General features: G+C 36.4%; 1 protein-coding gene across 3 annotated transcripts in view; it reads left to right on the top strand.

Annotated features, from left to right (window-relative positions):
• Positions 1-24,536, top strand: part of NECAB1 (N-terminal EF-hand calcium binding protein 1) — a 171,525-nt gene that overhangs the window by 114,031 nt on the left and 32,958 nt on the right. For all 3 annotated transcript variants that reach the window (XM_014853407.3, XM_044744097.2, XM_070481329.1), the window contains exon 6: positions 22,913-23,049. In XM_014853407.3, coding sequence (XP_014708893.2) covers positions 22,913-23,049 — 137 coding nt within the window. The remainder of the gene's footprint in view (positions 1-22,912; positions 23,050-24,536) is intronic.

Here is a 24,536-nt window from a genome sequence, read left to right on the forward strand (position 1 = left end):
GTCTCTTCGTTTTGTTGACGGTTTCCTTTGTTGTGCAGAACCTTTTTAGTTTGATGTAGTCCCATTTGTTTATTTTTTCTTTTGTTTCCCTTGCCCAGTCAGACATGGTACTTGAAAATATGCTGCTAAGACCAATGTCAAAGAGCGTACTGCCTATGTTTCCTTCTAGAAGTTTCATGGTTTCGGGTCTTGCATTCAAGTCTTTAATCAATTTTGAGTTGATTTTTGTGCATGGTGTAAGGGAATGGTCTACTTTCATTCTTTTGCATGTGGCTGTCCAGTTTTCCCAACACCCTATATTGAAGAGACTCTCTTTTCTCCATTGTATGCTCTTGGCTCCCTTGTCAAATATTAGCTGTCCATTAAATGTGTGGGTTTATTTCTGGGCTCTCGATTCTGTTCCATTGATCTGTGTGTCTGTTTTTGTGCCAGTACCATGCTGTTTTCGTTACTGTGGCTTTGTAGTATATTTTGAAATCAGGGCGTGTGATACCTCCAGCTTTGTTCTTTTTTCTCAGGAATCCATTGGCTATTTGGGGTCTTTTGTAATTTTAGGATTCTTTGTTCTATTTCTGTGAAAAAATGTCGTTGGAACTTTGATAGGGATTGCGTTGAATCTATAGATTGCTTTAGGAAGTATGGACATTTTAACAATGTTGATTCTTCCAATCCAAGAACACGGAATATCTTTCCATTTCTTTGTGTCTTCTTCAATTTCTTTCAACAATGTTTTATAATTTTCTGTGTACAGATCTTTCACCTCTTTGGTTAAGTTTATTCCTAGGCATTTTATTCTTTTTGTTGCAATTTTAAATGGGATTGTATTCTTAATTTCTCTTTCTGCTACTTCATTGTTAGTGTATAGAAATGCAACTGATTTTTGTATGTTGATTTTGTATCTCGTGACTTGACTGTATTCCTTTATTATTTCTAAAAGTGTTTTAGTGGACTCTTTAGGGTTTTCTACATATAAAATCATGTCATCTGCAAAGAATGACAGTTTCACTTCTTCTTTTCCAATGTGGATCCATTTTATTTCTCTTTCTTGCCTGATTGCTCTGGCTAGGACTTCCAATACTATGTTAAATAAGAGTGGTGACAGTGGGCATCCTTGTCTGGTTCCTGATCTTAGAGGGATAGCTTTCAGTTTTTCTCCATTGAGAATGGTATTTGCTGTGGGTTTTCATATATGGCCTTTATTATGTTAAGGTATTTTCCTTCTATACCCATTTTATTTAGAGTTTTTATCATAAATGGATGCTGTAGCTTGTCAAATGCTTTCTCTGCATCTATTGAAATGATCATGTGATTTTTATTCTTCACTTTGTTAATGTGGTGTATCACATTGATAGATTTGCGGATGTTGAACCATCCCTGCATCCCAGGAATGAAACCCACTTGATCATGATGTATGATCTTTTTAATGTATTGTATTCTATTTGCTAGTATTTTGTTGATGATATTTGCATCGATGTTCATCAGTGAAATTGGCCTGTAATTTTTTGTGTGTGTGTTGTCCTTGTCTGGTTTTGGTATCAGGATAATGTTGGCTTCATGGAATGAGTTAGGAAGCCTCCTCTTCCTCTTCAATTTTTTGGGAGAGTTTAAGAAGGATAGGTATTAAGTCTTCTTTGAATGTTCGGTAGAATTCACCAGGGAATCCATCTGGTCCTGGACTTTTATTTTTGGGGAGGTTTTTGATTGCTGTTTCAAGCTCCTTACTGGTGATCTGTCTATTCAAGTTTTCTACTTCTTTGCAGTCCAGTTTTGGAAGGTTGTGTGATTCTAAGAATTTATCCCTTTCTTCTAGATTATCCGATTTGTTGGTATATAGCTTTTTGTAGTATTCTCTTATTATCTTTTGTATTTCTGAGGTGTCTGTTGTAATCTCTCCTCTTTCATTTCTGATTTTATTTATTTGAGCCTTCTCTTTGTTTCTTGGTGATGCTAGCTAACAATTTGTCAATTTTGTTTCTCTTTTCAGAGAACCAGTTCTTGGTTTCATTAATGTGTTCTATTTTTTTTAGTCTCTATTTCATTTATTTCTGCTCTGATTTTTATTCTGTTGATTTGGGGCTTTGTTTGTTGTTATTTTTCCAGTAGCTTTAGATGCGCTTTTAGATTCTCTACTGTGGATTTTTCTTCTTTGTTGTGGTAGGCCTGAATTGCTATAAACTTCCCTCTTAGAACCACTTTTGCTATATCCCATGATTTTGGCATGTCATATTTTCATCCTCGTTTGTCTCCATGAAGTTTTTGATTTCTCCTTTGATTTCTCCATTGACCCAGTAGCATTGTGTTTAATCTTCACATTTTTGTGGCTTTTCTGATTTTCTTCCTGGAGTTGATTTCTAGTTTCACACCTTTGTGGTCAGAAAAGATGCATGGTATTATTACAATCTTCTTAAATTTATTGAGACTTGTTTTGTGGCCTAATATGTGATCAGCCCTGGAGAATGTTCCATGTGCATTTGTAAAGAATGTGTATTCTGTGGTTTTTGGATCGAATGTTCTGTATATATCTACTAAGTCCATCTGTTCTAATGCATCTTTTACGGCCAGTGTTTCCTTATTGATCTTCTGTTTGGATGATCTATCCATTGGCGTAAGTGGAGTGTTAAAGTCCCCTACTATTATTGTGTTACTGTCTATTTTTCCTTTTATGTCTGTTAATAATTGCTTTATATATTTAGGGCTCCTATGTTGGGTGCATAGATATTTACAAGTGTTATATATTCTTGTTGGATTGTTCCCTTTATCATTATATACTGCCCTTCTTTGTCTCTTGTTACAGTTTTTGTTTTAAAGTCTATTTTGTCTGATATAAGTATTGCTACCCCCACTTTCTTTTCTTTGCCATTTGCATGGAATATCTTTTTCCATCCTTTCACTTTCAGTTTGTGCGTTTCTTTAGGTCTGAAGTGTGTCTCTTGTATGCAGCATATACATGGGTCTTGTTTTTTTAACCAATTGGCCACCGTATGGCATTTCCTTGGAGCATGTAGTCCATTGACATTGAAAGTAGCTATTGATAAATATGTATTTATTGCCATTTTGTTACTTTTTTTTCCTGGGTGTTTTAGTAGTTCTTCTCTGTTCCTTTCCTTTTGTCTTGCTCTCTTCCCTTGTGGTTTGATGGCTATCTTTAGTAATATGTTTGATTTCTTTTGTCTTACTTTTTCGCTTGTTTATTATAGGTTTCTGATTTGTGATTACCATGAGGATCCTATTTAATATTCTATGTATATAACAGTCTATATCGAGTTGATGGACTCTTTAGCTTGACCTCTTTCTAAAAGCTGTACTTTTTCACTCCTCTCCTCCCACATTTTATGTTTTTCAGATCATATATAGTCTCGTTTAGTGTGTGTCCATCCATTACCCTATTATCATTGAAATAGGTGATTTGATTGCATTTGTCTTTTAACCTTCCTATTATCTTCTCAGGTAGTTAATCTGCTAGCTTTACTATATTTTTACTTTTACAAGTGATTTTATTGCCTGTTTTTTGTTGTTGTTTTGTTGTTTTGATAGTAATTTTTTTTTTCAGTCTGTATTTGTGGTCTTTGCTTTCCCACTTAAATAAGTCCCTTCAGCATTTCTTGTAGAACTGGTTTCTTGGTGATAAACTCCTTTAATTTTTGCTTGTGTGGGAAGCTCTTTATCTCTACTTCCAATCTGAATGACAACCTTGATGAATAGAGTATTCTTGGCTGTAGGTTTTTTCCTTTTAGCACTTTAAATACATCGTGCCATCCTCTTCTCGCCTGTAGGGTCTTAGCTGAGAAGTCTGCTGATAGCCTGATGGGCTTCCCTTTATATGTCACTTGTGGCCTTTCCCTTACTGCTTTTAGGATTCTCTCTTTATCTTTAATTTTGGACATTTTAATTATAATGTGTCTTGGTGTGGACCTCTTTGGGCTTATCTTGTTTGGAGCTCTCTGTGCCTCCTGAACTTGGATATCTGTCTCCTTCCTCAGATTAGGAAAATTTTCATCTATTATTTCTACAAATAAATTTTCTGCCCCTTTGTCTCTCTCTTCTCCTTCTGGGACACCTATAATCTGAATGTTAGCACACTTGATATTGTCCCAGAGTTCCCTTAGACTGTTCTCCTTCTGTCTAATTTGATTTCCTCTAGTCTTTGGTCTAGCTTACTGATCTGTTCTTCTGCTTCCTCTACTCTGCTATTGAGTCTCTCTAGTGAATTTCTCATTTCCAGTATTGTATTCTTCATTTCTGATTGTTTTTTTTTATATCTTCCAGTTCTTTGCTGCTGTGCTCACTTTGTTCATCCAGTCTTCTCCCAATATCTGTGAGCATCCTCATGATATTTTGTTTGCATTCTTTGTTGAGTAGGTCGCTTGTTTCTGTTTCATTTAGTCCTTTTTCTGGGGGTTTGTCCTGTTCCCTTGCTTGGAAAGTATTCCTTGGTCTCATTATGCCTCTTTCTCTGTGCTTATTTCTATGTATTAGGTGAGTTGGCTATGTCTCCTGATCTCGGAGAAGTGGCCTTATATATGTGATGCCTTATGAGGCCCAGCAGTGTGCTTCGCTCTTGTCAACAGTCCAAAAGATGCGAGAATGACCCCTTTGTGGGCTACTTGTGTCTTTCTGCTGTGACAGGGTTGCTCCCACTGCAAGTATCCAGGGAGTCTAGTCTTTCCTTCCCTAGCCAGCTGTTTATAAATCTTGGTTGGGGAGCCTCAGCACCATTGGCTACAAAGTCTATCAGCACACTGCTGTTGCAGTTTTCCTCTTACTTGGGTTGGTATCCAGTGTAGCTGGTTGCTAGGCTCAGGGGCTTACAGTTGCTATAGGCCTCAGGCCTACAAGGCTGTTGTCAGTTCTCTTAGGAGTACAGCTGAGTGGGGCTGGCCCTAGGCAAAGGGAGCACTAAATTGTTTCAAGCTTTGGAAGGTGGGGCTGATCCTTTTTATGGCTGTTTGTGAAGCAATGGTCTTCTGCTGCTGATAAGCCTCACCCCCCCCACAGGACCACACACACCATCAACATAGTCCTGGTCCATGCACACTTCTCAACCCCATGGAGTGTACCCCGATGCCGCACTGCAGAGGCCCCCACCTCTCCACCCATGACCCCCAGAGTTCACCTTGTCCTCATTCAAGCCCTGCCCCACAGAGGGAGACACCCTTGCCTGCCTGTAGAGGATCAAGTCACCCAGTCAATGCAGGCTGAAAAGCAGCCTGAGGGCTTGCAGTTAGGTGGGGCCTTGCCCTAGGGTGGCTTGCCTGCCCTGGCTGAACTGGATTAAATCTGTACTCTAGTGCACATGGCAGGCCCCTGGGCTAGCAAGCCAAGGGATGAACCTCAATGGCACCCACCAAGGTCTGAGTCAGCACGCCTGGATCAGTTCAGAACAATAACTCACACCAATGTCTCAGTCTCCAGAGAGGTCCCTCCTCTCACCAAGAGGCCCCCAGAACCCACCTGGTGAGTCTCCTTTCACCAAAGGACTATTAGCTTTCTCTCTTGTGATTTTAGGTTGCTGCAATGAATGTTTGTGTGTGGGCCCTTTAAGACCCAGGTCTTTTCAGCTTTTGGCTGATAGCTTTTCCGGGGGTATCCTCGCTGCAGTTAATAGCCAGCAAAGCCAGACAGTAAGACCCCCGTCTCACTTGGGCTGAATCTGAAGGATGCTTATAGCAGTATTGGCCCCTGCTCCAGACCTCACTACTCCAGGGAGGGCTGCACACCTTAGGGTGGCTCCTGCCTGGTGGGCTGAGAAGCTCTGCTGCTCCCAAAGGTGGCGTTTTTCCTCTCCAGCAGGAATTTCTGCCTCTTCCACCTTAGTCAGGAGTGTCCCTTGTTGTGGGGGTTCTTTTTATCCAGTTTTCAGTTTTCTTTCCAGGGTAATTTTTCCAAAAATAGTTGTAACCTGGTTGTGTTCATGGGAGGAGATGAGTTCAGAGTCTGCCTACACTGCCATCTTGACGAGATCTGTAATGAGATCTTTTAAGATTTACTCTCTAAGCAACTCTCTAAGCAACTTTATATATAAAGAAAGTGTATATATACTGTATATAATACGGTATTATTAACTATAGTTACCATGCTGTACATTCCATCCCTAGAACTAATTTTATAACTGGAAGTTTGTACTTTTTGACCCCCTTCACCATTTTGCCCACCCCTTCAACCTGTGGCAACCACCAATCTGTTATCTGTATCTGTGAGTTCAGTTTGTTTTGGTTTTTTTTTTTTTAGTTTCCATATATAAGTGAGGTCATACAGTATTTGCCTCTGTCTGACTTATTTCACTTAGCATAATTCCCTCAAGGTCCATACATGTCACAAATGACAGGATTTCCTTATTTTTTATGACTGTGCTGGGGTCAGGGACTCTGGTGAGAAGGTGTCTTGACCTCCCTGATGGCTTTGGTGAGTCTGGTTTTGCAATCGCCTTGGGTGCAGGAGCCTCTCAACCTGCTTCTGGATTTCTTGCAAAGGGAATTTGTCCATGAATTGTTGATGAATCAGTGTGTTTGTCTAGGGAAGCCCTAGACTCTCCTTCCCCCTACAAACTCCACCATCTACTCCACCATCTTTTGTGTGTGTGTGTGTGTGTGTGTGAGGAAGATTGGCCCTGAGCTAATATCCATTGCCAATCTTTCTCTTTTTGCTTGAGGAAGATTGTCATGAGCTAACATCTTCCTCTAGTTTATGTGGGATGCCACCATAGTGTGGCTTGACAAGTGGTGCTAGGTCTGTGCCTGGGATCTGAACCTGCAAAGCGTGCTGCTGAAGTGGACCATGCAAACTTAATCACTACACCACTGGGCCAGCCCCCTACTCCACCATCTTGCTGATGTTACTCTCCTATTTATTTTCCCAAGAACAAGAAACTGGAGTCTCTGATTTCAAAGCCCATCCTCTTTCTAGGAAACCACAGTGCCTATTTATTGAAATTTCCCAGCTTCTTCTGCTATACAACATATGACAAGTGAGACATATGTAGAAAATAAATGAATCATGTTGTGCTTACAAATGTAAAGGGGCTCTCTCTGAATGTGTTTATAATACACACAACACACAAAAACACATTATATATGTATAATATATATATATAAAACTATATACAATGTTTATATACATGCATACATTATAGTCTCTATTCTAGGAATGGTTAAGCTTATACATAGTCAAACATAAATTGACAGCCAAATATACTTTTATCAGTAAAAAAAGTTTCAAATAATGCTCATTATTCAAAAACACAGGGCAATGAAGACTCTCAAATATGTTCATTGGATTTTAAATTAAAGTACAACCTGTTGGCAGGCAAGTTTAGTGAAATGTATCTAACACTTTCAACTGTATATACCGCTCCACCTACCTAGTAATTCCACTTCTAGAAATTTGCCTAAGAAAATAATTTAGAATGTACACAAGTAATGTTCATCATATAGCTATGCAATAATAAGCAAAATTAGAAATCCTCTAAATGTCCAACAATATGGGATTGGATGAATAAATTATGAACACATTATAATATACCATTCAGCTATTAAAAATTATATTTCAAATGAATACTTATAGAAATAGAAAGATGCATGTATTTTTAACTGCAAATAGCTGCTTAAAAAATAAACAGAATTGTGGAAAATAATACATTATGGGTATTTTAATAACTTTATTGAGGTATAATTTAATACCATAAAATGAATCAATTGTAAGTGTGCAATTAAATAATTTTTAGTAAATGCGTAGAGTTGTACAACCACCACAATCTAGTTTTAGAATAATCATATTTTTAAATATTTTATGTTGTTCATCTGTATTTTCTAATCTGTAATGAACAAATTGTTACTTTAAAAGTAAAAGTAATTTATCTTTTTAATTTAAAATATTAATATAGCTGTGTCTACAGGAAACATGTCTATCTTTTCAGCCACTTTTGTCTGTAATTGTATGTTTTTTATGACAAGAGTAAGCAAGTTTGTTTTGTTTTGTTTTGTTTTTTTAAAGATTTTATTTTTCCTTTTTCTCCCAAAACCCCCCAGTACATAGTTGTGTATTTTTAGTTGTGAGTCCTTCTAGTTGTGGCATGTGGGGTGCTACCTCAGCATGGCTTGATGAGTGGTGTCATGTCCACACCCAGGATTCAAACTGGTGAAACCCTGGACCACCAAACAGAGCACGTGACCTTAACCACTCAGCCACAGGGCCAGCCCCAAGAGTCAGCAAGTTTTTTAAGTAGTGTCTAAAAACAGAGATGGTTTTGTTTAATTTTTTCCTATAGATCAATTATTTCTTAAGAACAAAAAAGTCAAAATTTTCCCATTAGCTGTATGACCTTAGGCGGGTTACTTAATCTCTTACATGAAGTTTGTCAGATTCAAATAAAGTATCTATAGAATATAATTAGCAATTTCTGTTTATGGTAGTTTTGGGAGAATAAATTCTTCTTGCTGAAACAAACTAAAAATGATGGACACAATATATTTTTTAAATTTCTGAAAGTATTAATTACCTGGCAAGAAATTAAAGACTCCTCATAAGCTAAAATCTAAGTGAAAGAGGGAACTCAAAGAAATAAGCAGTGCAAGGAAGCTGACTTAAATCCAATGACCTTAAATTTTAGTTTTCAAGCCTTTCAGAACACCAAGGGAAAGAAAGAAAAATTAGCCACTTGCACCATGTCTTCAAGGTAAGGATTCCAATAAGGGATCTACTGCATAAACTTGAAACCCAAAGGGCTTCACTCTTCACAGCAAGGAAAGTTACCCCTAATGATCCTGAGCACCAAATAAACAAAAGATAAAAAAGAATCTTTCTTGAGAATTGTAACTACAATTTGATCCTCATGTAAATTTGCAAGCCAAATTTAAACTTTCTAGGTGGTGGGGATAGCCTCAAGCCAAGAATTTATTCCAAGATGGTGGTGCCCTCAGAAACTGGACAAAAGCAAAATCAAATCTTTGCTTAATTTAGATGTTAAATAACTTCCACAGATTGATCTTGCAAGTAATATGAACTGATAGTAAAAAAAAAAAAAAACTCAAAATGCACAAAGACTTCATACACTGAAATTATCAGAGAATAAATGTTAATATATTTTTATAAATATCTAGTGGAATTAAAAATATGAGAAGTGAGCAGGAGTATATGTAAGAAGACCAACAAACTTGAGAAAGAACTAAAAATAATTGCTAAGAATGAAAAAAAATTGAATTAAAATTTCAGGAGACTAATTCAACAGTAGATTAGATACTACAGAAAAGAGAATAACTGAACTGAAAGACAGAACTGAAGATATTACACAGAATGTGGCTGAGAGAGACAGACCTAGAAAATAGAGAAGAGATTAAGAGACATTAGGGACAGAGTTAGAAGTCACAACATACCTCTAGTCAGAGTTCTAGGAGAAATTAATAAGAGAGTTTAGCATGAAAAGCAATAAATATAAAAATAAGTTATGTATCTATAAACCAACAATAGTCAGAAAGTGTATAGAAACCTAACTTGTGATAGATCTAGCAAAAATGTATAGAAGAAAAGTGAAGACTTAAGGGTTTTATTATGTAAGAAAATAGTTTAATAACTTTGGAGTGGAGAAGGATTTTTTAAATACCATATGAAATATCTCTTTATAATATGGTATGACTGAGAATATTCACTTCATTATGTTTAGGAATATCTATACATCAAAAGACAGCACTTAGAATTTGAAGATAGAAACCCCAAGCCAGGAGAACATATTTTCCAAACTCAACTATCAAAGGATTGATATCAAGAGCATTTAAAAAAAATCCTATAAATCAATAAGGAGAAATCAGAATACATAATAGAAAAAATGGCAAAATATAGGACCAGGAACTTTAAAAGGGAGCAGGGGAATGTCAAAGATAACCTGTGAAAAATTACTGTTTGCTGAGAGTTGTGAGGTGTAGTATCAGACAATTGTGATTTCTACTCATCTTTATCCAAGTTAGTGGAGGACTTCAAGGAACCCATGCAGAATATTTGTTACTTGTACCCTGGAGTTTAAGAGACATTGGGAATGATTCTCCACTTGTTTGTGGTGAACTCTAAAGGCGAGAGACTATGATCAGAACTGTCCCTGCCTGATAGCAGATACAAGAGCACAGCTGTGTGGTTAACAGCCACATGCCAGATGGAATTAGAACAAGGATTTATTCATGTTTCAGCTGTGCCTTCCTCAAGAATGGTGAGAAACAATAAAATATGTAGATTAGTAGTTATATTATTTAAGAAGTTTTACTATATTACATCTGGGTACTGATTGATTTTTTAATTTATGCTGCTTGACAACTGCTGATTCCTGAATCTGAGGTGTCATGCTTTTGTTCACTGTTGCAACATTCTCAGCTATTGCCTCTCCTTCTGTTCTTTCTTCGCCTCTTGGGACTCTGTTTATATAAGTTAGACCCTCTCAATTTCTCCCCTGTCTCTTAACTTCTATTTCATATTGTTTATCTCTGTGCTTCAATTTGGATAGTTACTTCATATTTATATTCTAGTTCCCTAATTCTCTCTTCATCTGTATCTAATCTGCTATTTAACCTATCCATCGAGTGTTTAATTCATTTTTTAAAGAATTTTTGCTTCTTTTGAAATATGCTTGTTTTTTGTTATAGTCTTTCATTTCTTATGTTTCAATTACCTTTTTTATTTCTTTGAACATTGAAGCATGTTTCTGCTGACTCTTTTTCATGATTCTTTTTTTCTTTCTTTGTGCAATATGGATACATGGATAGATAGAATTTTTTTTACTGTGAATTCACACTTAGATGATTAAATCTCAGGGTATTCTGAGAAATCTGGTTTGATGATGTCGATGAAAATAATTCATAACCAATCTATAAATGAAAATTTGGGAGAGTTTATTCTGAGCTAAAATGTGAGGACCATGGCCCGGGGCCTTTCTTCCCAAAGGAAGAAAGGGCACCAAAGAAGTGAGGTATACAGAGTGGTTATATACCCCCAAAGAGGATGCTTTACATATGATTGAAATGTCCCTCCCACAATAGTCACAAGATTGCCCTGTTGGCACAGTGCTTGATGGACACAGCAGGTAGTGGGTCTGCTATCTCGGTGGGCACAACAGGAAGCAAGTCTATTGTCTCGAGCTGGGTGGTCACAGGTGAGCGCAGCAATCAGTTCCTAGCCTAAGGAAAGATGCTTAATCTTTAAGGAAATGCCAGCGTTGGGTGGGGGAGGGAAGTTGCACCTTTATCTCAAGGGCCTTTGTTCTTGCCATAGGGAATGTCTAAAACAGATATACAATGCATGCTCAACGGCCACAGTCAGGCCCTTTTGGAAAGACAAGGTGAGGCCGAATTAGGTTTACACCAAATGGCTTCCTCATATACTCCAATATATCCTATTGCTTGCCATTTCTATTTGTCAATGATGTACTCTATAAACAGAGAATATGTTTTTGTTTGTGACAGGTGCCCCAGGATACTACTAATACAGAACTACTTTGAGTTAATCTCTCATTTTAAGACTCCCCTGGATCATGCAGGTAGAGGAATTGAACTTCAGACTCTAATGTGAACTAAGCTTTGGTTATAAATTTTCAGCAGTTTTTTGTACCCATAGCTAAGACAAAGACAATTTATTTGTTATATTCCTTTGTTCATGGGTAGTAGTCCTCAGTATGTTCCAACTCCAACTCCCCACCTTGACTCCTCTGTCCCCAAAAGTTGTTAAAATATGAACCTCAAAGTTTCTAGCTAAAGAAAATTCCTCCAGGACAGCAAGAATTTCAATGCTAGATTACTAGTCTGTTTCCTGTTCATTTTGTACACTCTTGGTTTTCTCTTACTTTCTTAGAAGCTCTGCTGTGCCTTTATAATAATATTTGCTGTACTTTATCTACCATTTTTGTATGTTTTGTAGAAGGCAGAATTTTTAAGGATATTTACCCGATCTTATTGCCCAAAGTGGAGCTCCCAGGAAATTTGTTTAATGTAAATATTACCTTCCAATTTATAACTTTGAAGATATTTAGAACTTATTTTAAGTAGACTGTACAATCATCTAGAAGACTTTTTTAAAAAGGAGAATACAGGTAGCGAATACAGGTAGCTTTTTATAAGCCACTTTTAACACATGTATATATTTCCTCATATATTTTTAAACAACAGGAAAGGTGGGGGGATTACTTCTTGTAATCTACCCTGCGGTGGATGGGTGGATGTGAGCAAGCAAGCTATGTTATTTTATCAATGCTAATACCATAGAATCCCTTCCACCTGGAGCACTTGACTTATTCCTCAGGATGCTCATGAAGATTTAAGCTAGCTTCTAAGCCTATCTTTGTTAGTGCCACTGAGTCAATTCTGACTCCTAGTGATCCTGTATACAGCAAAGCAGAGCCCTGCTTGGTCTTTTTTGCACCAAAGTCTCACCTTCCAATGTTGTATCAGATGCTGCTGCTATTTCTAAGGTTTTCATGGCCATTTTTTTCAGAAGTGGGTGGCCACCCTGCTGGTATTTGATATCCTGATGGCATAACTTTCAGCATCACGGCAACTTGCAGCTGCCACAGTATGACAACTGACAGATAAGGGGTGAGGTTCCCTGAGCAGTAAATGAACCTTGGCTGATGCAATGTGTGCACCAAATCTTAACCACTAGACCACCAGGGCTGCTCATCTAGATATCCCTAAAACAAAGTCAGGTAGTTTCCCCCATAAACATCTTTGCTGCAAGCATTTTTGCTGCAAACATTTTTGAGGCATAATTAACTGGCCATAAGGCAGTTTTCCCATAAAAGATAACTGGTTATCATTTTGGTTTCATTTCTTTTCCATTGTCAAAGTTCTCACAGTACTCCCATTTTTATATTATTTAAACCTTAGCCCTCATGATGATCTATACAGTGATGAGTAGTCATAGTTGTCTTAAAATAGTGGATGATAACAACTACATATATCAACCTGGTAGAAAATATGGTGATAAAACTTACTGGAAGTGTGAAATAAGAGAGTGGAAAGCCAGATTGCATACAGCACTGGAAAATGATAACATACCAGTTTGCAAATCCTTCCGTGAGCACAGTCATCTTTTCCACCTGTCAAAACCAAAAGTTTAACCAAGTGATGGCAAATATATTAAAAAGGCAGCTACTAAAGTCATCTTAATGTTGTCACTAATTTTAGTGTCCCTCTTTCATTTTTTGTTATTTTTCCTTTACTGCTAAATTGCCTTACCGCCAATTAGTTATATGGCAAAAATGCTTATGGCAAATGTGCTGTGGCAAAGATGTTTACAACTAAATTTCCTAGAACTCCCTAAAACAATCCAGGAGACCTTGACAGAAATCCAATTTTAAGACAGACAAGCCAAGGCTGTGATTTCAGGTGATAGCCAGTATCTTCTTACGTTGACCACTTATTTTCTTGAGCATGTGGGAAAAATGGTGAGTGCTGGCTCTCAGTATAATGTTCTGGACTTTCAAATGGGGGAGACATAACGGTCTGAAATTACAGGTGCAAAGAAATCATTTATACCCCTTGTTATCAGCCATTGCCATATTGAAATGTGACAATGCACCACATTTCATCAATTTCTAAGATGCATGTTTGTTCACTTTTTAAAATCTATGAAATTGGGATGAATCTTGCACTTGATGGTGTATAAAATTGAGTTGAAAGTATTTTTATTTCCTAGTGGTGTACAAAATACCAAAATAATGATGCCTCATATTTAATTTGAAATATAATATTTTTGTTTTTTAAAGTCCCACTGGAAAAAAAATTGCCTATTTATTATTCTGAAAAAGTTATTTATTCCCAGGGATTTGTTCCTGAATAAAAAGTTATGGAATAATTTGGTATTCCATTCATAAATGGGCCACAAAGGCAAATCCAAAAATGTGTCAGTTCTTACATATTACCTACTATTTCCATACATTATGCTGTTTGGAAATGCTCAAAATACTTTAATACCCAATTACTCCTTCAGTTATAGAGTTTGTTTAGATCAAAGACAAGGATAATTTGTCTTTGAAAGCAGAAAGATCATATATGACACTTGGAAGATATATTTGTCTCTGACAAATTCGGTAACTTAGGCATGCTAACTCAACATATTATAAGAGTGTGGTTAAAATAGAACTATCCATCTGACACATATACTATTTAGGAGGAGTCACATTACATGTGAATATTATCCTTGAGGTATTACATGTGCTAAAAAATGGATATTCAAGAAAAAGTACATGAGCAATAAAGTAGAAAGCAGTGTATTTATGGGGAAGAAATTTTGGTGATATTTATTATCAGCACCAACAAATACAAATTGAGTCCAATTTCTGTATAAATATAGCTCCTCTCTCTTCACACTGAAAAACTTAACATTTGGTTCTGTGTTACTCTCCAGAAAAATGCAGGCTAGCAATTGAGATAGTATATGAAAGGTGATAAAAATTACTAATTTGGAAGTGTTTGCAGATTTTCTTGTCCTACTGCCTGCCAAAGTGTACTGTATTTACAGCCCATATCTTTCTACTCCCATGACCTCTCAAACATATGAAGATAGTATATCTCTACCAGGCTGATACCTATCATATCTTAACCTTTGCATGGTAAAATAACATGAAAGGAAGGAAAGCCACACAAATCAAATGTGGAATGATTATGGGCAAACACTCTTTAAACCACTACCCAGATCAAGAAACTAAACCTGCCAGCCACCCCAGACCTTCCCTGTGCCTGTCCCAATATCATCTCCTCTCTCCCTTGAAAACAATGACCAAACTGACCCCTCTAGTAATCACTTCTTTGCATTTTATTAAGTTTTCATCACACAAACGTACATCCCTAGAAACTGTAGTTTAGTTGTGCCCATTTTTATGTCTGTTACATTACTTTTAATTTACAAGTTACCCTGCAATCTTTTAGAGAGGAGCTCATGCACTAGACTTTGCTGATTGCCTTCTCATGATACAGTTCAGCATGGTCTTCTTACCTCGGTTTTTACTGCAAATTTTCGGCTGAATCCAGGGTCTCATTTGGCAAGACTATACCTGGTAGTGTGTTATCTCATCAGGAAGCACATACTATCTGGTTTTCTCTCTTTTTTGATCTTGGCAGACTTTGATACTCAATGCCTAAATCAGGGATCAGAAAACTCCAGGCATGGGCCAAATTCTGCCAACTATATGTTTTTTTATGGTCTATGAACACAGCCAGACTCCTTCATTTAAGAATTATCTATGGCTGCTTTCATGCTGCAGTGGCAGGACATGTGGCCTCTTGGTTCACAAAGTCTAAAATATTTACTATGGAGGCCTCTACAAAAAAGTCTGCCAGTATCTGGCCTATATCATCAGTCTTTATATTAAACACTCTGTAGTCATTTTGGCTGCCTGAAGCTCATTCTCTGCTAGATTCCTCAGGAAGAGTTCATGGGAACAATGTAACCTGAGTTTTTGCATGTTGACAGTTTTTCTGTGCCCTTTATACTTAGATATCAATTTTTCCTGATACAAAATCCTTTGCTCTATTTTCTTATTTTAAATATTTTAAATATATTCCTCTACTTTCTTCTGGTATAAAAGTGTTGGTTTTAGAAAGTCTCATGATAATCTAGTTTTTTTAACCTTGTAAGTCATTTGCTTTTTATATCTAAGTGCACAAAGAATTTTTGCTTTATCTTTTGAAGTCTACTAATTTTATTAAAATATGTCTTGATGCATTTTTTCTGAGCTGATATTCTTAGATATGTGGTATACTTTCAATATCTAATTTCAAATCTTTTTCTTTCAGAAGAGCATACTTGAATAATAGATTCCAGTATTTGTTCTGTTCCTTTGTTGATTTCTACACTTATTCCTTAAGAAATATGTTATAAGTATGTTGGATCATCTTTCCGATCTACAATACTTGTCACTTCCTCTTAAATCCTTTTTGTTTCTTTTCCTTATTTTCTTTTGATTTTTAAAGATTACCTCCTTCTCATTTCCATATATTAAAGTATTGCCTGCTATGTTTATTTGTTCTTGTGTTCCTTTTAATTTATACTTCATTTCTGAGTTAATATTTTTCTTCTTTTTCCAATTCATTTCTGGATTCTATCCCCTTGTTTCTGAGTTAAACTAACTCTGATTCATGTTTTATTTCTTCAGTTTTTTTCTTAATGTCTTTCAACTCAGTTTTAAATACTTGGTTATACTTTTGATATGTTTTGTGGGCTTGTCCTCATGTTGTGCTTTCACTGTCTACAGGACTGTCCTTCTTCTTATTTTCATTTTTCTTATAACAACATTATATAGAATTTGACCTTAATAATTTTCTATTGCTCACTTTAAAAAATACTGATTTTCTTGAATTTTTCAACAAAAGCTGCGTTCAAGATAGTTTTTCTAACTTCAAAGAGCTTCCTCTTAGGTAGTTGTCTTGTAGTATTGGAAAATCTAGTGCCTTTCCTTCTTAGATTCCCTGACTTTGTTCCGCTCCCCTACTTTTATCTGAATCTTATTTTCTTTATCTCTGTGACTCTGTCCTGCCCAGTTTTGATTTGACTCCAAGCAGTTTGTCTTCAGTGTGGGGCCCTCCTAGCATACTACCTTGGCTAATTGATTTCAAGAAGTCACAGTGGCTACATAGTTCCAGCCCCTTTAGGCTTTACTAGGATTTTTATGCTTACCCTCTTTTGGATAAAACTCCTCTCAGTTTTAAATGATGTTCTCAAGTTATCCAATTGTGCTTTCTAGTGGATATTTGTTGGCTATTTTGGAGTCTTCTTATCCTAGTTCTGTCGCGTATCTCATTGCTTCCATTTGTTTCTTCCTGTACATCCAGTGATACCATGCAGTGCAGATCTTGTGGCTTTTGGTGATTTTGTCTTTACCTGCTTGTAATTTGAGATTCATAATAATGCCTTGAAATTTAGTTTTGTTGTATTTGTTGTCTATGGAGTTTGTTGTTTGTTTTAATCTATTTACTCTATCTGTCTTTATGTGAGGAGTCCAGGAATTTCAAAAACTATGCCACCGATATGGCCATTTTTCTGAAATTCTCCTTTTATTATTTTTCTAGTTTCTACATTTCTGTGATACAGAGTAACAGAAGAGTCTAGATGAGTAGAATCAGACTCAGGGAGGCGTGAGAAGAAGAGAAGAAATCTTAGCCAATATACCTATAAAGATCTGAGAGAGAAAAGAGGAAAGGAGAATAAATTCAGATTTGAGACTGAGAAAGAATTTCGAAGAGATTCTAGAAAATGAAATGCTCTGGAAGAGGATATGGCTGACAGAATTCAGAGGAGATAAAGGGGAATGCAAAAAGTGTTTAGATCTATAAATTGGATCCCATGTGCTATCCTTGATGAGAAGTCAGGAATAGAAATACTTTATTTTGGGATTGAACTCTACATTTTTAACTTGACACTCCTCAAAAACTGAATTCCATGGGTCACCACTTCAATATGGTAACAAATATGTGTGTAAAAGTTATACATTTTTGAACAAGCAAGGTAGCAGATGTGCTATAGAAAATATATGTAGAAAGAAGTCTGAAAAATTAATATTTGTGGAGAGCCTGCCACATACCAAGCACCAACCATATATTTATTCTAGCAATAATTCTGATTGGGCTATTATCATAACATTCAAATCTAGGTCTTGTGAATTTTGAACCAATGATCTGTCTATTACACTTTGCAATATCCTTCCTTCAATGGATTGATAGCAATGATGAACATTTATCAAAAACTATAAGCTAGACACCATACTGTGTGCTTTACATGCTGTTTCATTTAGTCTTCATGATAAGCTTATGAGATTAATACTATTTTTGTCCATAATTAAGAAAATAGGAACTTAGGCTGAATACTTTCCCAAGTTCACACTGTTATTGAGTGGGATAGTCACTACTTAGAACTTAAGTGTAACCACTTTCAAACACAGATTCTTAACCACCACTCTGTTTTAGATGTAGATAAGTGTAATCCGAGTCTTCATCCCTTAGCTATTATTCTCCAAATTTGGGCTGACTCCATATATGTACCCATCTTCATACTCATATGTATTTTCCTGAAATTTTACTTGTTTAACGAGGATTACTTCCCAGTAGAATAGGATTATTCTTTGGATAAAGACATTCAAGAATCTTTACTTAAGATTTAAATCTCTAAGATTGATTTATTTAAGATTTAAGGGCCCAGCCCCGTGGCCGGGTGGTTAAGTTTGCACGCTCTGCTTCGGCGGCCCAGGGTTTCACTGGTTCCAGTCCTGGGCACGGACATGGCACCGCTCATCAGGCCATGTTAAGGTGGCGTCCCACATGCCACAACTAGAAGGACCTACAACTAAGAAAAAAAAAATCCACAACTATGTACCGGGGGGCTTCGGGGAGAAAAAGGACAAGTAAAATGTTAAAAAAATTTAAAATGTTTTAAAAAAGATTTAAATCTTTAAATGCATTTTAAACTCCAGGATGACCCTTTACAGTGGAGTTTGTCAGTGTAAAGGTCTTAAATAATATAACTCATCTCTAAAATAATTTCTCATTTCAAGCTACCAAATATTTAGTTAAGATAGGGCATAGAAATTATTTAAATTTATTGGTTTTTAATAACATTTTATTCTAAAATTAGAACCTTGTTTCCTCTTTAACTAACCTGAAAATCTACAAGTCCCTTAATCTTTGGGAATCTGCACTTTGAAAATATTTTAACCTCTTGTTTTGCTGTCTAAGATTGCCGAAGACCTATCTGGAATTAACCTCAGTCCATTTTTAAGATTCTTAATTAAGGATCAGTTCTTTATTTTTTTTAAGGCTTAAACTTGATATACTGTTCTCCCAGTTTAAAAAAAAAAGTGTCATTTAAAATGAAAGCCTAAGAACATTTAATAAAATAGGACATAGATAATATAGTGTAAGCCAGTTAGTACAAAAACATAACAGTTTTAGAGAGAGTAGAAAAAGAGAAAAAGACAATTGTACCTTTGTAAAAGTGCATACTTTCCTCTTACAGAAGCCGCACAGATGTCTCACACAGGAACAGAGAGCTGCAGGGGCTTAGATCAAAAGGCAGGCAGAACAGTACCCCCTGCTAAGTGTGATTGTATCTGATCTCATCAACAAGAAGACAATGAGACTGGATGTCACTGACTTGATTAATTTTCAAATAGGGCAAATACAAACAGGGAAGACTGATGCGCTAATTTTCCTAATCAACTCAGGTGATCCATAGTGGGTTAATAGCTAAGATCTCTACTCTTCCATCACCCAGATGGGCAAGGGCTCACTTTCGGAGAAAGGATCTGACAATTAAGATGCACAGGCAGTTCCCTAAGAAACCTGATTTTCAAAGCACTATGATTCTAATGGTAGAGTTTTTACTTGAATGAATCCTAGCTGTATTCAAGCTCCACACAAAGGAAATATGTGGATTGAAATGTTTACATTCTGGCCTTCCAAAGGCATAAATGGAAATATTAATGCTACTTGGTTAACAATTTCCAGTTAATGATTAATTTAACTGCCAATTATCAGTGACTTGAATGAACATTTTTGGGATCTGAGAAACATACTATTAGCCTTCATTTGCCCATATTCTTTCTAATAGACAAGAAGGACTAAATATGTTGGGAAAAAGAGGCAGAATCTGGATATCAGGTACATTTTTTTTTAAACTGCTTTATTAGACCAATAGAAGTTCTTTCTGCCACTCTGTCAAATTCTGGGTTTTGCTCAAAGGAACATGTGCCTTAAACCAACATAGTACCAATCTTCTGGGAGTTGAGTATGCAAAGATCCATTTTTATACCTTCACAACCAACACATTTGTTGAGAATAAAAAGGGTTAGGCTTTGACATTTTCCAGCTTGTTATCTATTTAATTTTCCATCTGCTTTTTTTGCCACTGCCTTCCAAAGGAACATCTGCTGCATATCTGAGAGAAGGAAAGAGAGATTGGATCTATGCCGCCTGGGTCTACAGTCCTAAACTTTGGGATCCAGGATAAGGGAAGGGAAGAAGACTAACAAATGTTCTAGAAAATGAAATAACAAACCATCGGTTAAGAACAAAGCTGTATTTCCCTTTATTGCAGAGCCCACATGACCGGGCAAGCTGGACAGCTGTCTACTACCAGCAAGGGCTAGATGCAAGGAGAGGCAGCTAGGGACTGGCAAAAGGCAAGAACAGTTCCCAGAGCTCAGACACGCCCTCTGGTGCCTGAATCTCCAGGTGGTTCTCTGTTGCTCATGTACTCTTTAAGCATTTATGATGCAGCTGCTATGAGCCAGGCTTTGTTCTGGGCATTCTAGAGGCAGAGATGATTAAGACATAGTCTCTACCTTTGAAGAGCTGGCCTAGGATGGGGGAGATAAACAAGTAAACAACAGATTACAATATAAAATGATAAATTCTATCTCCTAGGTGGGGAAAAGGTGTTACAGGAACACGTGAAAGGGAAAGGAAGCATGCCTAATCCTGTGAAGAGAAGTGGTAGTTCAAGGAGAGGAAAGGCTGCACGTAGATGATGCCATGAGCTGAGAAGGGTAAATAGGAATGTGAGAAAACAAGCTCTTTCCTTTCCTTTCATCAAAGGGCAGCACATAACAGCAAATCTTCATAACTGACTCAAGAAACTTAATCCCCTAGAGCCTTAAACGTACCCACCACCCCTGTCAATCTCAAGGCATCAACATTTCTGTCAAAAGTACCAGCTGAGTTGTGCCATCTCTTCATGTTACCTAGAGAGTTACTACTGAGGGTAAGACGCTCTCATCAGAGTAAGAAGTGAGTATCAGCATAATAATAATTTCTTAATTTGCTATGATAGTACAATGATGGAGTAGCCAGTTGTCTGATTTTAACTAAAGTATCTAACGTCACCAAAATCTTTATGTGTAAGACCACAATAGCAAATTCAATAAATTCTTAGTTAGGAGTTTATCTGCAAATAACTGAAGATTTCATGAGTATCTAATCTGGGCACCATGAGGCATACAGAAGTACAAGGCATGACCTTTGTGTCTAAGAAGCTAAAACCTAATCGCAGTGACCAGTGTTTACACTAGAGAACGCAAAAAAAAAAAAAACCCTTTTCTATAGTTCTGACATGACAAATGTTTAGCATTTAAATGGGAGAAGAATAAGGCCAATGTGATGCTGCATTGCTCAGTAAATGTATGCTTCCTTTACTTTTCCATGCTGTCTACAAATAGGTGTAAACTGTTATAATTTCCTTTAGATCAGTTGCAGTGTATACTGAGATGCATGATCTCTGACTACAATTACATCTTCTCATCATTTTAATAAATTTTATTTTAAAAATATGCTTTAGCAAAATGGAATAACTATGGGGAACAGACCAAACACACCTCTTTTTCTATCATTACATTTTCTTTTCATCTTGAAAGCTTTACTCAGTTTTAGAAAACATACTGAGAAACAATTTTTGAAGCTTTTATAGCCACTAATTAGCAAGCAATTTGATCAAATTAAATATTTTTGTATATATTTTAGACTTTCAGTTAATTCACCAAAAATCCTTATCATCATTATGAGCATGTAATGTTTTGTTTTATGGTTAGTTTGTTAGGTGGATTTTAAGGACATTAAAATTTTTAATTTTTGAATGAGATGATGAGAAAATTTCCTGTGTTGTTCACCTGCAAAGAATGGTCTTAAAAAGAATCAGATGATTGAAACCTTTTATTATTTCAAATTAGGAAAGAAATGAGGTTTCTATGACATTAGGTTGTCCTACTAAAAGGAGAAAAACTTCGAAGTAATTTATATTAGGAGTCCACAAGTCCAGTATTTCCTAATTCAGAGTTGATAGAAGCACAGAACATTTTTGAGTTGGAATGTATGCAAGAGTTGCTTAGTCTGATTTCTAAGCGACAAAGCAGAGACCCAGAAAGGTTAAATAATGAAATCTTGTTTGTTCCCCAGCACATCGTGTCTCTGGTATTATCTTGTCACCATCACTCCTTCAGTTTTGTATTTTCAACCATGAAAAAATCATTTTGTTTAGGGATGGAGCCAAATAAATCATTTCTTTGGCTGAACTTGTATCTACTGAGCTCACACAAGACTCTAGAAAATCAGGTTTAGTTGGCTGGTTCCATGACCTGAAAGAGTGGTTCTGGCAATATCTCATTCCATGCCAACCTGGTTTTCTTTTTTCTTGGTTCTCCTTGAGACTTTAGAGGACAAGAGCAGCAGAGAACACCATCCACAACCCACCTGTCTACCTATAAAAAGCTTGGCAAGTGTAGCTGTTAACTTTGTGATGATCTCCATGTAGGCCTAGGGCTGTGTGAATGAATGATGCTTTTCTAGCTGAGGTGTGGTACTAAAAGTTAGATGCAAATGAGCATCAGGTAGAGTTCCTGAGGAAGGGACATAAGCAGATTTAGTAAACTGTTTAAATATTCCAAGCCTAACATTTTCTAAATTTTGACATAACATCATGTAATTTCTTTTGGCTTCAGCATAACACAGATTAGGCATAATAAAGACATCAAGAGGGAATTAAGCCAGTTACTGAAACATGACTGCCTTTAGCTGGTAATGGAGAAAATACATGATGGTGTGGTCATCCTTTAAATGAAACACAGAACAAACCCTGAGTTAGTCACATTCCTTTTTTCCAGATATTTTTTCCCTTTCTCTACAGATGTCTATTCCATAATTTTACTTTTTGTCCTTTTTTCTAATCTTGAGGCAGATGTAATGGGAGATGAGATATTCCAGGTGTTTCTGTAGCTCTTTTATTCAACTTCTGTTGGGTGGATAGAGCTCTGCCCCAGTCTCAAGGGCCCAACATGTCTTCTCTCCTCTTTGTCTCTCCTTCTTGAGGATTAATCTGAGATTGATGGGTACATGGGGAAAAATCTATTCCTGGCTATTTTTCCCTAACATATTTCTAATTGCATTTGTTTTGTCATCCTCAGGACTACCAAGAGGCCTCCAATTTGGAACAATTTGTAACTCGATTTTTATTGAAGGAGACTTTGAATCAGCTACAATCTCTCCAGAATTCTCTGGAATGTGCTATGGAAACTACTGAGGAGCAAACCCGTCAAGAAAGGCAAGTTAAATGTTTTCATATGATATGTCTTTAATGACTCTCTGTTTATGGAAGACCATTTGAGAAGCATCATACTTAAACTAAAGGAAACTAAAAATGAGAATGAATAGATTTAAACAGAATGGCAGGGACCTTCACTGTGTACTTGCCTTATATTTGCCTCTAAAAAAGACCATTCTACTTTTTCTTTTACTGTCCATTGCTTATTCAATAAACTTCAGTTGATAATTTCGTAGATGGAGAAGACTTTAAAAGACGCTGTGATAATGTAAGATGTACTTTATATAGACCCAATCCTTGAGGAGGCTAAAGTGTATTACATAAATAAGACATGAACACTAAAACTATAGTGCAAGGTACAAAGTGACAAATATCATAGAGCAGGGGAAATAAATTGCCAAGGGATTTCAGAAGAGTAAAAGATTAAATATGGATAGACAGATGAAAGACAATTTCATGGAATGTCCTGATAACATTCGAGTTCATCTTGCTAACGAGTATAATTTGAAAATGTGGAAATGAAGGGAAAGAAACTTACAGGCTAAGTGAACCTGCATAGAGTAGGGGACTTGAGAATTCAATAAGCCTAATTATTTAAGGAAACAGAGAAAAGTGAATGATGGGAAAAAATTTCAAAATTCAGTACCACCAATTGATATCACTGAGAAGATAAGCAATATTAAAATAAAGGCACTTATGCTAAAGAGAAACCTGAATTAGAAATATGTGAAGCAGACATCAAAATAATCCCAAACGACAGTTGGTACTTTCTTGAGTTGTCATTGTTTATACCTTGCAAGCTAGAGAAGAGCTTGGCAAAACTCTTGCTTAATCCAACATATTTTTGCATGTGCTAACTTTGAATCTATAGATATGACTTTTGCATTTTAAATTAGGGAGAACCACACAGTAACTTTTTGAACATGCTGATTATAGACTACTCTGTAGGGCCAATTTTTCTAAACAAATTAATGGATACATAATTATTAGGACATCTCAGAAAGACAGTGGAATTTTCAAGTATGTGTTTACAATGTCAAAATGAAATGAGTGCTACCAAATTCTAACAAAAAAGCCTATAATCTCAGATCTAATGAACTTGTGCAGCCAATGGGTGTACACCCTTCAATGGGTACGTGGGGCATTTTCACATTATAAACTTCCTATTTTCACTGTATTGGGTGATTCCATATCAGATGGGAAGGTGTAACAATTAGCTTTAGAAAAGCAACAACCCAGCTCCTCAGATTTAAGCAGAGGATAACAGAATGTCTTGAAGCACAGTGAAATTGATTGCATGTTCCTAATGAGAAAACAAGGCCTATTCTGTTGTTTCTTTTGTTTAGATTTTCTTAACATAAAATGGATTCTCCCTTTTTTGATTCAATCTTTTACCACCTGAGAAGAGGCTTGAAAAGGTGCTCTGCTTCCTTTCTTCATCTACACTTTGGGTTTTGTCTATAGTCACCTCCTGGAAACTTGCATTC

Source organism: Equus asinus, chromosome 12 (genome assembly GCF_041296235.1).
Source record: "Equus asinus isolate D_3611 breed Donkey chromosome 12, EquAss-T2T_v2, whole genome shotgun sequence".
NCBI classification, from domain to species: Eukaryota; Metazoa; Chordata; class Mammalia; order Perissodactyla; family Equidae; genus Equus; species Equus asinus.